At 47.1% G+C, this 13,361-nt stretch overlaps 1 protein-coding gene across 1 annotated transcript; it reads right to left on the reverse strand.

Annotated features, from left to right (window-relative positions):
- Positions 1-1,643: 1,643 nt before the first annotated feature.
- Positions 1,644-13,125, reverse strand: LOC135311305 (E3 ubiquitin-protein ligase RBBP6-like). Its single transcript, XM_064440428.1, has 12 exons — positions 12,937-13,125; positions 11,408-11,507; positions 10,623-10,659; positions 8,943-8,987; positions 7,018-7,106; positions 6,803-6,899; positions 6,173-6,312; positions 5,079-5,251; positions 4,226-4,329; positions 3,602-3,778; positions 3,339-3,346; positions 1,644-2,766 (listed from the first exon to the last, which is right to left on the reverse strand). Exons 1-12 carry the CDS (start codon positions 13,100-13,102, stop codon positions 1,644-1,646), a joined length of 2,259 nt encoding a protein of 752 aa, XP_064296498.1. The 5' UTR covers positions 13,103-13,125.
- Positions 13,126-13,361: the final 236 nt, after the last annotated feature.

A 13,361-nucleotide genomic window follows, 5' to 3' on the forward strand; every position in this document is an offset into this window, starting at 1 on the left:
TGGTAATTTTTGCCTCTGAAAGGTCATGGTCATAAGGATGACTTTTGTGATGGGGCAGGTGCCACGGAAACACTGGTGGTCTTGTACCTAATCTTAGGGCTTTTCAAGGCTTCGGTGTCAAATACTACCATGTCATGCCATAGCAAAAAATATCAACTGTGAGAAATAACGATTAATTCTTGCATTGGTGAACTCTGAAGGCTGCACTTGGAAGCAGCTCAGAAAAGTCTGGCTGCAAAAGCAATTCCCTAAAGCGCGGTGGTAGTTCCTCACTCAGTGCTGGTGCTGGCACACCAACATCTATTTAGAAGGTGAGATTTGATCTCCAGACGTAAGGTCTTACTTCATTTTTCTCCCTCAGGCAAGTGAAACAAGCAGCGCCTGTGAGGACGAATGGCCCTCTTCCATCTCTAACCAAATGGGCAATATTGCCCTGGCTCTCTGGGAGAATTTTGTTTAACCTTGACCACCACAGTTCCTGTCTGTGAGCAACAGCTGTGTCTTGTTCACTTAGTCACACCAAGCACACATAAAACACGCGGCGCGACAGAACGTCAGCTGTGCACAGTGCAAACATAGAAGAGAACCCGTGAGCCTAATCTGAGAAAGAAATTCTGTATTTGCTTGTATCCTGCTGACTTCTAAATGCCTGCAAAGTGTTTCTTGGATGGGATTGCCTCTCTGGAGTAGGGCCTTCTGCCAGAGAGATCTAAAGGTAACGGATTTAACTAACTCCTCCGTTTTCCCCTTCTTTTTCTCCCTTCCTTTCTGTCTTTCCTGTGTGCCACTGAACTGTTTTCTCCTCTGTTCATGTAAAACTAGGTCTCATCTAATACTTTGCAGCTGTCGAGTCCTGAGCCAGTAAAGCACTGTGGGAAGTCAGCACGCTTCCAGCTGGCAGAGGGAAAGCTATACCCATTAGTGTCACAACGGGAAGGTGAGTGTATCTTTTCCCCCGCAAAGAGTATGAGTTGTGTAAGGTTTGCTCTAGTACCAAATTTAGTAATTCCAGAACATAAATCGGTAAATAACGGGATAGTAAGAGAATTAGGCAGTGGCAATGGCCCCAGGGCCCTAGCTTTTCTTTATACGCCTGTTAGTGTGCATAGTTAATGTGCATTCTGCTTTCACGGGGAGAAGGAGAGAGAGAGGACTCGTCAAGAGAGATGCAAGGCTTCCACCCTGCCTATGCCTACCCACAACCCAAAGCAGGTACAGTCAGAGCAAACAAGAAGGGAATGGCTGTGCTTTGTCTTTCACTGACTTTAATTAGTTCTAACTAACACTGAGTCTCCCCTCCTACTCCAGGAGTATTATTTTTCTTATTTCCTAATCATTTTTGAGACATCTCTGTGAGCTCATGGTAAGATGCTAGTTAGAAATGTAACACAGACATGCCAGGGAACACACGAGGCTAAAAGAGTGTTAACTTTATTGATGAACATGCGATTTGTGTTTATACAGATGCGAGTAAACAAAGAGAACAATAGCCATGCAATTGCCCGTATTCCAGAAATGGCTCTAACTTGGCTGATAAGGCACTCCCCTTCTATCCTCCCAACTAGCAACTACTCGCTGCAGGACAGCATCAAAACACCCTCATCCTTTCAAGAGGAAGGTGTTTTAACACTGCCTGACTTTGGCTAGTCCTCCTTTGCCTTTTTCGCAGGAGGTTCCAGTCGAGGACATTTGTCACGACCCGTGTCCACCTTCTCGTTGGAACCTTCAGCTGGTTTTACTGTATTGTCCGTCTTAGGAGGAAGAGCCACTTCTACTTTCCGCTTGGCCTTGTCAGTCTTTGCTTTTGGCTTATCCTTCTCTTCTTCCTCCTTTTCAGACCCCAGTCTGAAAGCACTAGACTCTGTTTCCATTGGCTCATTTCTCACAGGGGTAGCATCGTCTCTGCTTGGGAGCCTGAAGACAGACTCCGCTGTAACACCTTCTGCTGCAGCTGCCTCTCTTGGTTTTCTCGCACCTTCCAACAACTCAGCATTTGGAAATCCTTCATTCCGGTGCTTTTTATCTTTATTGCCTTTCTTGTCTCCCAGTGGTTTTTCCACCTCTTTCTTTTTTGATGTTTCAGGATCTTTGATGCCACGGCTCTCCCTTCCACATGGTTTTTCAGGGCAATTTCCAGCTGTATGATGGTTTCTGTGCCTCTGCCCAGCAGGATAATCCTGCCTACGTCCCTGAGCACATGGCAAATTCTCTTCTGTGGTGCCAGGTGGACCAAACCTACCTGGAGAAAAGTCCTCTCTGTTTTGTGGAGGTGGAGGTTGACAGCCAACAGCATAGCCCTTGTAAAACTTCTCACTCCGGTGCCTAGAGTTCCCTCGCCGTTCTCTGTATCTTTCCTTTCCAAATGGATCCCTCCAGTCACGAGATCTGCCCTCGTAAGCTTTCCTATCATATGGTGGAACCTCTCTGGACCTGTTAAAACACTCCCTTTCTCCTTCCCCTTGAGGTAGAGTCCGTTTAGTTGGAGACTGGCCCCTAAACACCGGAGACCTTGACCGTGAATGGTATCTTCTGTGCGGGGGTGACCTTAGCCTTGAATGGTGAGAGCCGCGTGACCTTGACCTGGAGCGATAGTTACGACTCTTCCCTTTGCCTCTTCTTGGATACGGCGGCGATCGCGGGGAGGAACGAGACTGGGAACGATTGAATGATCGAGAGTAGGAGTGAGTGGGGGAAGAACTGGATCTTGACTTGGTGTAGGTATACGAACTTCTACAGTAAGATGAAGCACTGCAGGGAGACTTGGACCTGAAAAAAAACCACACAGAAAAAGAAAGAAAAAAGAGTCACACTCCCCAGCATTTTTCCTCTCAAATTTGGTTTGCTTTGTTTGGTTTGGTTTGGTTTTTTTTATCCTCTCTCCATGTGTTTATGTAATGATGCTACTGCAAATTGAAGAACTTGTTAGCATGTAAAGTTTCTGCTTCCAAGTTTCTAGCCTGGCTTTCCACTTGATCCTATAATTATATTTAATTTTCATATGTGATTACGGTTTCCCCAGAAAGTATTCGGTTTTGGCACCCCCATTTTCAGTCCTGTGCTGATGTTTTATTTTAAATAATCTTAGTGCAAGCACAGATCCCTTTGTTAAAGGCAATTCAAAGTAAGCCATTTCAAAATTAATTACCGCTTGTGTTCTCCACAACTACCTGTGCGTACTTATTCATTGCAAATCAGCTGTTGCAGGAGTTACGTGTTACGGCCTCCTTTAACCAGGAGTAGTAGTACAGTTACCGGTAGTAATGCATTGAATTTCTGTGGGACACTTACAGTTCCCAGCCTGATCCGCCACCTGCTGAGCGAATTGTAGTGGCTCTCACTGGATGACCTGTTGCAGTGGGGAGGGAAAAAGAAAAAAATCCCATTCAGTTTATCTGAAGATAAGACTTTTAAAAGAATTCTAAAGTTAGCGTTACTTACCCGTTGTGGGTATTGATTGTCCTTGGGGGCCCAGACGACTCGGCAGTGCTGCTTGTCTTAGTAGCGGAACCTGACGGCCCTTGGCAAAAAACGGTTGGAAAGAGTTGGAAACGAAGCTCTGCTAAAAGACAAGGATCAGTGCCTATGCTGAAATCAAACTAACCTTCTCCTCCAACAACCCGCCGATTGGCTGAGAGGAAGGTTTAGAAAGGTTAGCGGCCGTCACCAGCGCGGCGGGAGGCCCGACAGTCAGGAGTGGTGGTGGAGGTGGTGGCGGTGGCGGCTGCTGCGGCTGCTGCTGCCGAGGGTAGCCAGTTCCATTTTCGAAGTTGTTCACAGCCTAGAGGCAGAAAAACACGGACAAAAAGGGGATAGGAAACTTCAGGAGGCACACAAACAAAAGGCTCCACAGAGGAACATCACTCGCCTGTTCCTGTAAATGCTATCAATCGTAAAATAAATCAGCAGGCAGGGGTAGGAACACATCGCATTAAGCGCCGGCATTAATGACTGGTAACTCAGGGTGTCTGTATTTAAAGCACTTCAGTGTCAACACCGAATTTGAAAGGGAGGCAATCACGTTAAAACTGTGACCTGAATTTGCCAGACTGTCTCTAAGGAGTTGTAAGCTTCTGTAACAAGGGATCATGCACTGGAGGAGTAAATAAATGTAGCCTTGTCCAATTTAGCCCTGCTTCAGGAGCCGTCGATTCATGTTTTCTTCCCTTTCAGCTTTTCAGGAATAGACTTCTCTTACAAGCAGTTCACGGAAAAGCCATCACGTTACCTGGCGTAGGATCTTGTTGGCAGCTAAAGCATCAGGAGAAACATCGCTCTGATGACACGTTGGGCAGGTATGATCCTCAGAATCCAGTAACGCTGTTCTAATACCTGTGTGCAATTAGAGGCATCAATATAGATTTTAGCCAAACTAAGGACATTTTTGGGGTTCTCATCAGTTAGAAAACCATGTATATGATTAATGGGTGAAGATGATCTTGAATTGGGAACATGAAGCTCAAGTTCAGTAGCCTAATAATTTTCTAGTATGCAGCCAATAACGGTACAGCCCTGATGTTTCACTCCTGTAACATCTGGAGGTGTGGAGTAGGCGGTGTCTTGATGTCTTGACTCACCTTTTTTCCACTCTCTAGTACAGTGAGAAGTCACCAACCTCAGGGCTAGTGAACAAAAGAGACCTCAAAAACCCGTTAGCGGGTTTGAGTTCTGAAGGTTTCAGCCAACTCTCCCGTGGAGGAGAATGTGCATTAAATGCCCAAGTACCCGATTGCTGCAGACCACAGGAAGTCACCAGCGTTGGCTCTGTAATTTTGTAGGAGGGAAAGGGCTGTGGACAAACGAAATGCATTCGCTATCTAATAGCGTCATCGCCTGCGCAGTTACGCCCTCTTCTCATACTCGTCCTTCCACGTGCGAAGGGGATTTAACGAGATACATAAAAAGGAGGAAAAAGCTTTCGGCCTTTCTTTTGCCCTTTATAGGAGAAGAGTCCTTTCCTATTCAGGCTGGGCTTAAGTACTACATAGAACCGGTGACACAGTAATTTCCTGATCTCCTGTTTCTGCTTTCAGAGGATCAGAGGTGATGTTTTGAATTAACAGCCATGGGGTCACACTTACATTCGTCACAATAACTGTTTCCACAGCAGGGAATAACAGCTGCGTCGGTCATTATATCTTTACAAAGGGGACACAGGAGCTCATCTGGAATAGGCTCATCGGAGGGGGAGGAGGAGGCCGGCTCTTCCGGTAGAAAGGGAGGCTTTTCCTTCTTTCCTCTGGCATAAGCTTCCCTGGAGGGGGGTGGGGAAGGAGAGAGCAAAAAGTTAAAGGTGGGTCAAGGAGAACTTTTCCAAGCTTTGGCTTTTCTCAGGGGAAGAGAACAGGTGGAATTCTTCTCACTCCACATTAGCCTTCTAAAACGTAGGCCGCTAGTTGAAAGTCCTTTTCTACAGCCACAGGATGAGAAGAGGGAGGGGGAACAATTGTCCTGCTGCAGACCTCTCCCATTCATTGGGTCAATGGAGAAATCAGCTCAGACTAGGCAAATAATTTTTTGACAGCTAGAAATCGTGTGAAATGAATCCCACCTCTCCTCTGTTGCCAGAGGGTAAAAGTAAATGGCAGGCTGAGGATCAAGTCAGTCTCCGAGTAATGAAGTTTTGGAAATGGAAGAAGTCTATGTTAGAGCTTCTACAAAAGGAGGTCCATGGCAGAACACCAGAAGTGCCACCGAGTGCATTTTAGAGCAGCCGCTCTTGTCAGCACACAGTAGTATTTTCTTAGTTTATAGCAACAGGAAAACTGCAGCCTCTTTCACACAGGGGAGGTGATAAAAGTCAGAGGGGGAGGAAACCTCACTCCCACAGCAACTTGTTAACTTTTGCAAGGAGCCTTTGCAGCATCAGACAGAAGCAAAACGCGCTTTCAAAGAGAACGACTCCACTGCAAACACCTCGGAAACCTTTTGCAGAAATACTGATTCTTAGCCCGCCACAAGTTTAAGCAGCTTCCAGGGGCACGAACAGGAGGAGCGTCCTATTTTAGGGCCTTGGGATTAGAAAGTATCACAGGTGTTAAGGTTAAGATGCAATGCCAGTGCTTCCTCCCCCGTAACTAGAGGTGCTGGCCCACTCGGCTGCATTGCCGCCCAGGCATTGACGCACGGTTCCTCTCCTTCGCTCCTGGGTCAGTCCCGTTAGTCCCATACTTACGCATTAATAATTGGTATGGCATATTTTCCCGTGCTGGTCAGCATAGCACCCTTTGTGTTGGGATCTTTCACCTCCACCATGAAACTCCTTGGAATGCCTGTGCTCCTCCTAATTCTGGGAACAGGCTCAAAAGTCTTGTCCTGGTAGGAAAAGAAATGCAGGCGTATCTCAAGACCCACACTTAAAACGACATCTCCGTGACTGTTGTTAAATGGCAGGGACGCTCAGCCAGAGGCTTGTGTCATTACACCAGGCAGATATCCAATAGATGGGGCCAGCAGAAACATCCTGGTTTTGTACAAAATACTAAAAACTGTGAAGTGTCTTTAGAAAGGGTTCAAACCCAAAATAAATTTCCAGTCATATTGAAATACAGAAAAATATGCATGAAAGTTGACAGAGAAAGATCTCTGGCTATGTTTGTTGTGATGGCCTGGAAAATAGAAAATTTTGCCTTGGTAATTGCAGGTGTCCCTTGAATTTTGAAGGGCTTTGCAACTTTGCCATGTAACCTCTCTATTTCACCCCAAGAGAAACACGTCTTAATATGCGTGTTCATGTATCTGTTACCTCGCTGCCAAGGTAAAAAACAAAACCGAAGTAACACCAGAAGTCCCCCCCCAACCTTACCCCGTTTGTTGGGCAGTTCTTTATATAGTGGCCAGGTTTTCCACAACGAAAGCAAGTATATGATGGCGGAGGTAGACCCAGGCTGTTCTTCATGTAACTAGAAGGTTTTAGGGAGAAAAAGAAAAAGGGGTGCATGTATCTCTCTTGTTAAAGCAACCATCTCTAGCATTCCTCCGTAATCGTTGGGGAACAGATCTGGCGTTATCAACACTTACTTGATTGGATCATATGCACGGCAAGACTGTATCATCATCGCTTTTATTTTGTCTTCTTCGGAAGCGCTGGCTTCAGCCAGACTGGCAGTCTGTGTAACAGGCCGTTAGTCGACACACACGTTAGAAACACTTTAGAGCCCCTGCTAACTTCTTCGTGTTAAGTGAGCTAACTACGGTAAGCAAAACCTGCAGGTTTCTCCAGCTGGCCGTGTCCTTTTACCATGCAAATTGTAATACAAGCCTTACGCAGAACTAGATCTTCATATGAAGGAAACCAGCTGATTTCTTGGTTTTTGAAGTACTATTTGTTCAAACGTTTTAATTGCACACTAGTGCAGATACCAGCAGGGTCTAAGGGAGGGACTGTACATTCTTTGGACCGTCCAGCACCAAGCCTTCAGATCAGCCACTCCTGTCTTTGCTTTTAGGTGCATTCCTTCGCAAGAGCAACCAACTACTTTCAGCATTTTATTAAATGGTTGTTTCCTATACACAGTTTTTCCTCAACTGTAACATAATGCAGATCGACACCTATGAAATCATTTCCATTAACCGTGACAGAAAACTTCACAGACACTTGACTGATTTGCTTGAACCCAAGAGATGTACAAGACACATCCAAAACCCACAAAACATTTCTAGGGATAGGCGAAAGTTCAAATATGGCATTTCGTACATAGCAGTAATAAACCAGAGGACTTTTTACAACACATTGACTCCCTGCTGAGCCAGTCTGCGCTAAAGAGGGTAGAGTAAGTCACAGTTTTGAGCTGCTCTGAGGTGTTGTTCCTGTATTGTTCTGAAATACTTCAATGTTCTCAAAAGCTTCAATGTGTGCACCTCTTGGACGGCTTCTCACATTTTAGAGTAAAACTTCACCTAAGTTTACAGAACCAAGGACACGTTTAGGGACAGCACTAATGCAGACCAGTTTCTTCTGGTGGCTACCTTCCAAATGAATTATTTTTTCCAATATTTTTGCCACGTGTCCACAATTTCATGTCTGTGGTGAGAGAGGGAAGAAGTGGCTAGTGGGGAGAGGTTTCTCTATCTTGGGAATGAACTCCAGCCTTTCTTTTCAGAAGAAAGAACGAGCTCCTCTGCATTAGGCCCTGCCTTCTCTGAGCTTTGTAACTTTAAAGCCCAGGCACTGAATTGGCTAGCACTACGCCTTCTCACAAGGCGCAATGACTAGTGCTTTCCCAGCCAAAGTTACACATTCCCGGGCAAAAACCGCCAGCAGCTCCACAGCAAAACGCGGCGTGGCAGGAGTTCCAGAAGGTCACCTCCACCAGCATGCCACACACAGGCATGGGTGTGTTCCTAGACACAGTTAGGGACATAATCACAGCGTACACAGTCTGCGTTCAAGGAAATCAGATTGTGTTGCCCACTGTATCTATACGACAGCTGATGAAATTGTGCAGCGGTCAAAGAATGGATCTGCAGCTCTGAGGACTAGAAATTCAGAAATAGCCCTGCAATTGTCCGTGTTCCAGGCACGCCTCTAATTTGGCTGCTCCACACCCCCTGGAATGTCCGTCCCTTACAGCCAGTGACATGCTTCTGTAAAAATAGCGCTCCTCCCCAAAGCAGAACTAACGGAATGTATGAAAAAGGGCAAACAGCCTCTGAAGTGCTTCTCCTTTGTGTCTTGAAGATGAGCACTAGTGCAACGTGACGTTGGTGCTGGTAAGGTTCTCCCCTTCTATCTCCCCAAAGTGGCAACTGCTCTTTACAGGAGAGGATCAAAGCATACACACATTTTAAGGTTAACATAAATACTTGACATTATTAAGAATTAAAGTAAAGCATTGTTCGCATTACAACAGTTATACAGCTCTGGATCACAGTGCAAGATTTAAAAATATGAAGCAAACACTTTTTTTTTTTTTTTGAAGTATTTGGTAAGAATATAGATATACCTGAATAAGCTGGGACAGAGAAGCAGATGCAGAGGAGTCATCCATCTGTTCACAAAAAATTAAACACATATTCAAGTTGTACAGTCCAAACATAGCAATAGTTAACCTCTACCGTAGTCTGAAAGTCTGCACGATGCGCTCCGAGTGTGACTGCAAGAGGCATTTCCGACCTCGTGTCATTTGCATTAGCTCAAGGCAAAGTCCAAAGCTACGCCAGCTTAAGAGTGCCCGTGCGGTTAATGAGAAGAAACTAGACTAACCAGACCCGCTTGAGATCAGCTTGTTGCTCCAGAGTATCTCAGAGAGGGAACCTTGTCAAATGGGTCAGGAAGGGTAACTGATGTACTGTTCAGCACGTTTGCCCAACGGCCACCTTCCATGGCCCTCCAGCCCTGGGTCTTTTTTTGTTTCCTTTATATTTCTACTGAAGTATTTCCTGCCAGTCCCTCCAACCAGTCAGTTAGAACCAACATCTCCATGAAACTTGTTTGCCACCCTAAGGCAATACTGCAGAAGAACTGGGGAGGGGCGGGGACACGACTCGACAACCAACAACCCCCAAACAATCCAAAATCCAGAATCGACAGTCAATGTATGAACTGCCATTTCAAACGGAAGACTAATCAGAAACTAAAGAGAACTAAAGAAACTGAACAGAAGACTAAATCAAAATCCAGGCTATTACCAGTCAAGCATTTCCTTCTGTTACTTATTTATATTTCAGCAGCAGAAGGACAGTGTTTTCCAGCCTGATGAAAAATGCCCCACAAAGGCCCCAGGCTCTAACCTTGCGCCAAAATTTGTACACTGGGTTTCAGGTATTTTCATTTGCAGACAAGCTATTAGATGAAGCTGCTGCATCAGAGAAAGCGGAAAGAGCAAATGCAGAACTTTAGAATACCACTTTGTGTAGCAACGATATTTACATTCAGGGCAATCTGTTAAAGACATTCATGTACTTGGAGGAGCCCAAACAATATCACTGCAATTAAACAGTTCCAGGAACAAATACCCAGGTATTCAAAGGCACGGAAAGGACTCGTTTAGCTGCCCAGAACTGTCCTCAGAACGTAGGGCGTATGTCAGTTTCAGTTTTTGTTTGAACCCCCACGTCAAAGCCAGAAACAGTACCAAGTTTAACAACAATGGTTTCTCGGTGTTTTTTATGAACGTTTTCAAAAACCGTTGGGCAAAGCAAGCAAAAACAGAAGCTAAGTGATACAAGGTGAAAATGGCAAAAATACACTCCGGAGCATTTTCATTGCAAGAAACACAAAGCGCACAAGCAGCTACGCCAACAGACACGTTACTAGCTGTAGACAGACAGATGGAGAGCACGGCACCACGTCCAGTTGTGCAAACCTTGAACCTACATCGCCTATAACCAATCGTACCTTATCTGTACAACACAAAGCCATTCAGGAAATAGCCTCGCATATTCAGGATGAAATACAATGCGTGACTGGGCACAAATACCAATAGTCCCATTAGAACTGTGCAAATGATGGCATTACGCAGTTCTTACTATGCTGAATCAAATCCATTGTCTTTGCAGCATAGGCTATGTTTTACTGGAAGAAATTATATGAAGCTACTGTTTGGAAAATTTCATACAAGGCTACGTTGCTCAGAGTTCAGTGCAGTGTGCAGAAAAAGGTGTGACCCTGTGCTTTTACATACTGCTTTTGGTGTTCCGCTCACTGGCTCCGTTCGACTTCTGGAAGGAGAAAGAAAGGAAGGTGATCAGAGCTTAAAATAGAGCACTTGTGCCCCACATCAAGCAGTGAAACAGGTTATAAAACCTGCCCATCAGGACATTGTTCGGATAATCTAGTGAATGTGGCCATCTATTCATACACATAAACTGTTCTCATTCTCAAATTCTCACATTCAGTGCAACTAAAAAAACCCCAAATCCCAAAATGACCACAACAATCCTGTAGGCAGGATCACGTTTGAGTAGCTGTAATCTCAACCAATACACCCCAGATCTGGGGCCTCAGAGTACCTGCCATATCCTGCCTCCTCCCGCAAATGCAGGAAATAGCCAAACACTGACAATCGGGCTCCTCTGGGATGGGAACAAATTCTAAGCGTACACTACGGTGCGTATCTGTCTTTACTCTGAAAGCAATACAAGCAAGCCCATAGCATAAAGCATCTCTCCACCTGGAGGAAACAGCATCTACAGCTCGGGTCTCAGAACAATCAAGCCCAAGAACAAACCCAACAGAATCATCTTAGAAGTTACCGTTGTTGGAGCCTGAAGCCCATGTCCCAGCAGGCCTAAAAAGGTCAGTCTGCTTTGGGACAGGTCCATTGAAACCTACCCCAGGACAACAAAAACTAACAGCCGCTTTAACAAGGGAGATGCAGTTGGAACGCCACTGGTAAACTAATATCCATTAAACCAGTGACCTCACTGAACCCCCTAGCAAAGACTACACCGCTTTACGGATACTCACGTAACAGAGGTTCTGCTGGTAGCTTTAACTCCTCCAGCAGGGATCCTTCTGACAATTACCGAGGAGTTCCTCGGAATCAGGGCGTCATCATCTGTGTATTCTGAAAACAACATCAGTACAGAAAAAAGCAGTAGTCAGTTTGTAAGAACGTATATCAGTATGTCATTACACAGCACTTCAGAGAATCCCTTTACAGAGAGAAAAGCAACCTTTTATAGGTAACACCGACTTTTATCGTCTCAACACACTCAACAAATGCAGATCAAATTAAAAGGAGGCACAGGCTTTTTGAAGGGACTTCTGCCTTTGCAGAACATGACTCCATGGGCAGATATTCCACTGATATTTAAAATCCTGTTTTCTTTTCGCTTAGGTTAGCATTGCTTCTGTTACTAGATCTCCATTATGGAAAGTTACAGTCCCGGAACTGTAAAAGGTTAGAGTGCTCAGAAAAATCTGAGCAAGTCGGCCATCTTCACTCAAGCTCCACTTTGTTCTTTCCAAGATCAGGTCAACATTTAGTCAGGGCTCCTGCACGGGCAAGGTTATAAAAGAACAGTACTCTGTGTGCACGTGTAAGGATTCCAGAGACAGGAAGCACAAAAACACCCCCAAAAGTGCCCCATCCCCCCCCACTGGGGCAGGATGGGGCAGCTCACACGCTGGCATCGCAGGGCCACCCATACTGGCTGCATCCCTTCCCCTTGGGCAGGAAATTCAGCTCCCTGCAAAAACAATGCTTGGGAAGGGAAATGTGGGCATGGGAAACCGTTGGGATAGGAAACCATCACGGGTCTGAGAAATCACCGTGGGGATGGGAATCCATCGTGGGGATGGGAAACCCTCACCGGGATGAGAAATGAGCATTGAGGACAGGAAACCATCAGCAGGATGGGACGTCATTGAGACGGGCAGTTGCTGTGGCATGAGAAATGAAACCCTGGCTGAGGCAGGTGCTGGTGGAATGATCGCCGTGGGGACAGAACCCCAGAACACTCTTTGCCCCAGACAAACCCCACACTGACCCGCCGCCATGGCAGGTACAGCAGCAGGCTCCTGCTCCTCGTGGTGCTCCTGCCCTCCAGGTAACCCCCCAAGGGGCTCTGCCCACCAGTAGCTCACCCCACCACCCCTCTTTGCTTCCCCCAACAGAGAGGTTCCCTCTGCAGCTGCCGACGGCATCGGAGGTGTCCGACATGCGCTTCACCACCACGGCCATGCCGCCACCGGTCAGTGCCTGTGTGCTGCCCTCTGCCCCAGGGCTGCCGGTGTCCGGTGAGCCTGCCCGGCTCCACACCGTCACCTACCAGCGGGGCCAGCCCACCGTCTGGCAGGTGGTGCCAGGGCCCCTGGGGGCGCCGGGGCAGGTGGTGCAGGGCCCCTGCGGGTTGTCGCTTTCCACAGTGGTGCAGGTCCCCGCTGGGGTGCAACTCCCTACTGGGGTGCTGCTCCCCCCTGCAATGCAGCTCCCCGCCGGGGTGCAGCTCCGCACTGGTCCCCGAGGCCCCGCGCCCGCCGCCCCCACGCACCTTCTTTGGTCTGGGCGTTGGAGATCTGCAGGTCGCTCCTGGTCGCCTTCAGCTTCTCGCGGCCCATGATCTGGCGCTTGAGGTCGCGCAGGGTGATGTGGAGGCCGCTGAAGGTGACCGTATCATAGTTCAGCCTGGAGAAGAACTTGTAGTGGACACAGGACATGGTCGGGGCCAGGCGGTGCCTGCTCTGGGATGGCGCCTACTGCAGCACGCGGTGTCATGGTCCTCTTATATGCTCAGCACATTATGAAGAAAGACCTGCATCATGTGGGTGTGGCAGCCCCGCCCTCGTTGCCCTAATGCCGAGTGGCCCTTAGGGGAGGGGGTTCCAGCAGCCTGCTGTCCTGTCACCCCCCAGGTCTGTCGCTGCCCGGTGTCCTGTCACACCCCGAGGTCTGCGCTGTCCCTCCCGCCACCCCCTG

Source organism: Phalacrocorax carbo, unplaced genomic scaffold (assembly GCF_963921805.1).
Source record: "Phalacrocorax carbo unplaced genomic scaffold, bPhaCar2.1 SCAFFOLD_36, whole genome shotgun sequence".
In the NCBI taxonomy this organism is placed as follows: domain Eukaryota; kingdom Metazoa; phylum Chordata; class Aves; order Suliformes; family Phalacrocoracidae; genus Phalacrocorax; species Phalacrocorax carbo.

Coding starts and splice junctions, on each gene's coding strand:
- LOC135311305 (XM_064440428.1), bottom strand. CDS start 13,102: ATGTCCTGTGTCCACTACAAGTTCTTCTCCAGGCTGAACTATGATACG. Junction 6,900..7,017: donor CGTGCATATGATCCAATCAA/GTAAGTGTTGAT, acceptor AAAACCTTCTAG/TTACATGAAGAACAGCCTGG. Junction 6,313..6,802: donor AGAACTGCCCAACAAACGGG/GTAAGGTTGGGG, acceptor TTTTCCTACCAG/GACAAGACTTTTGAGCCTGT.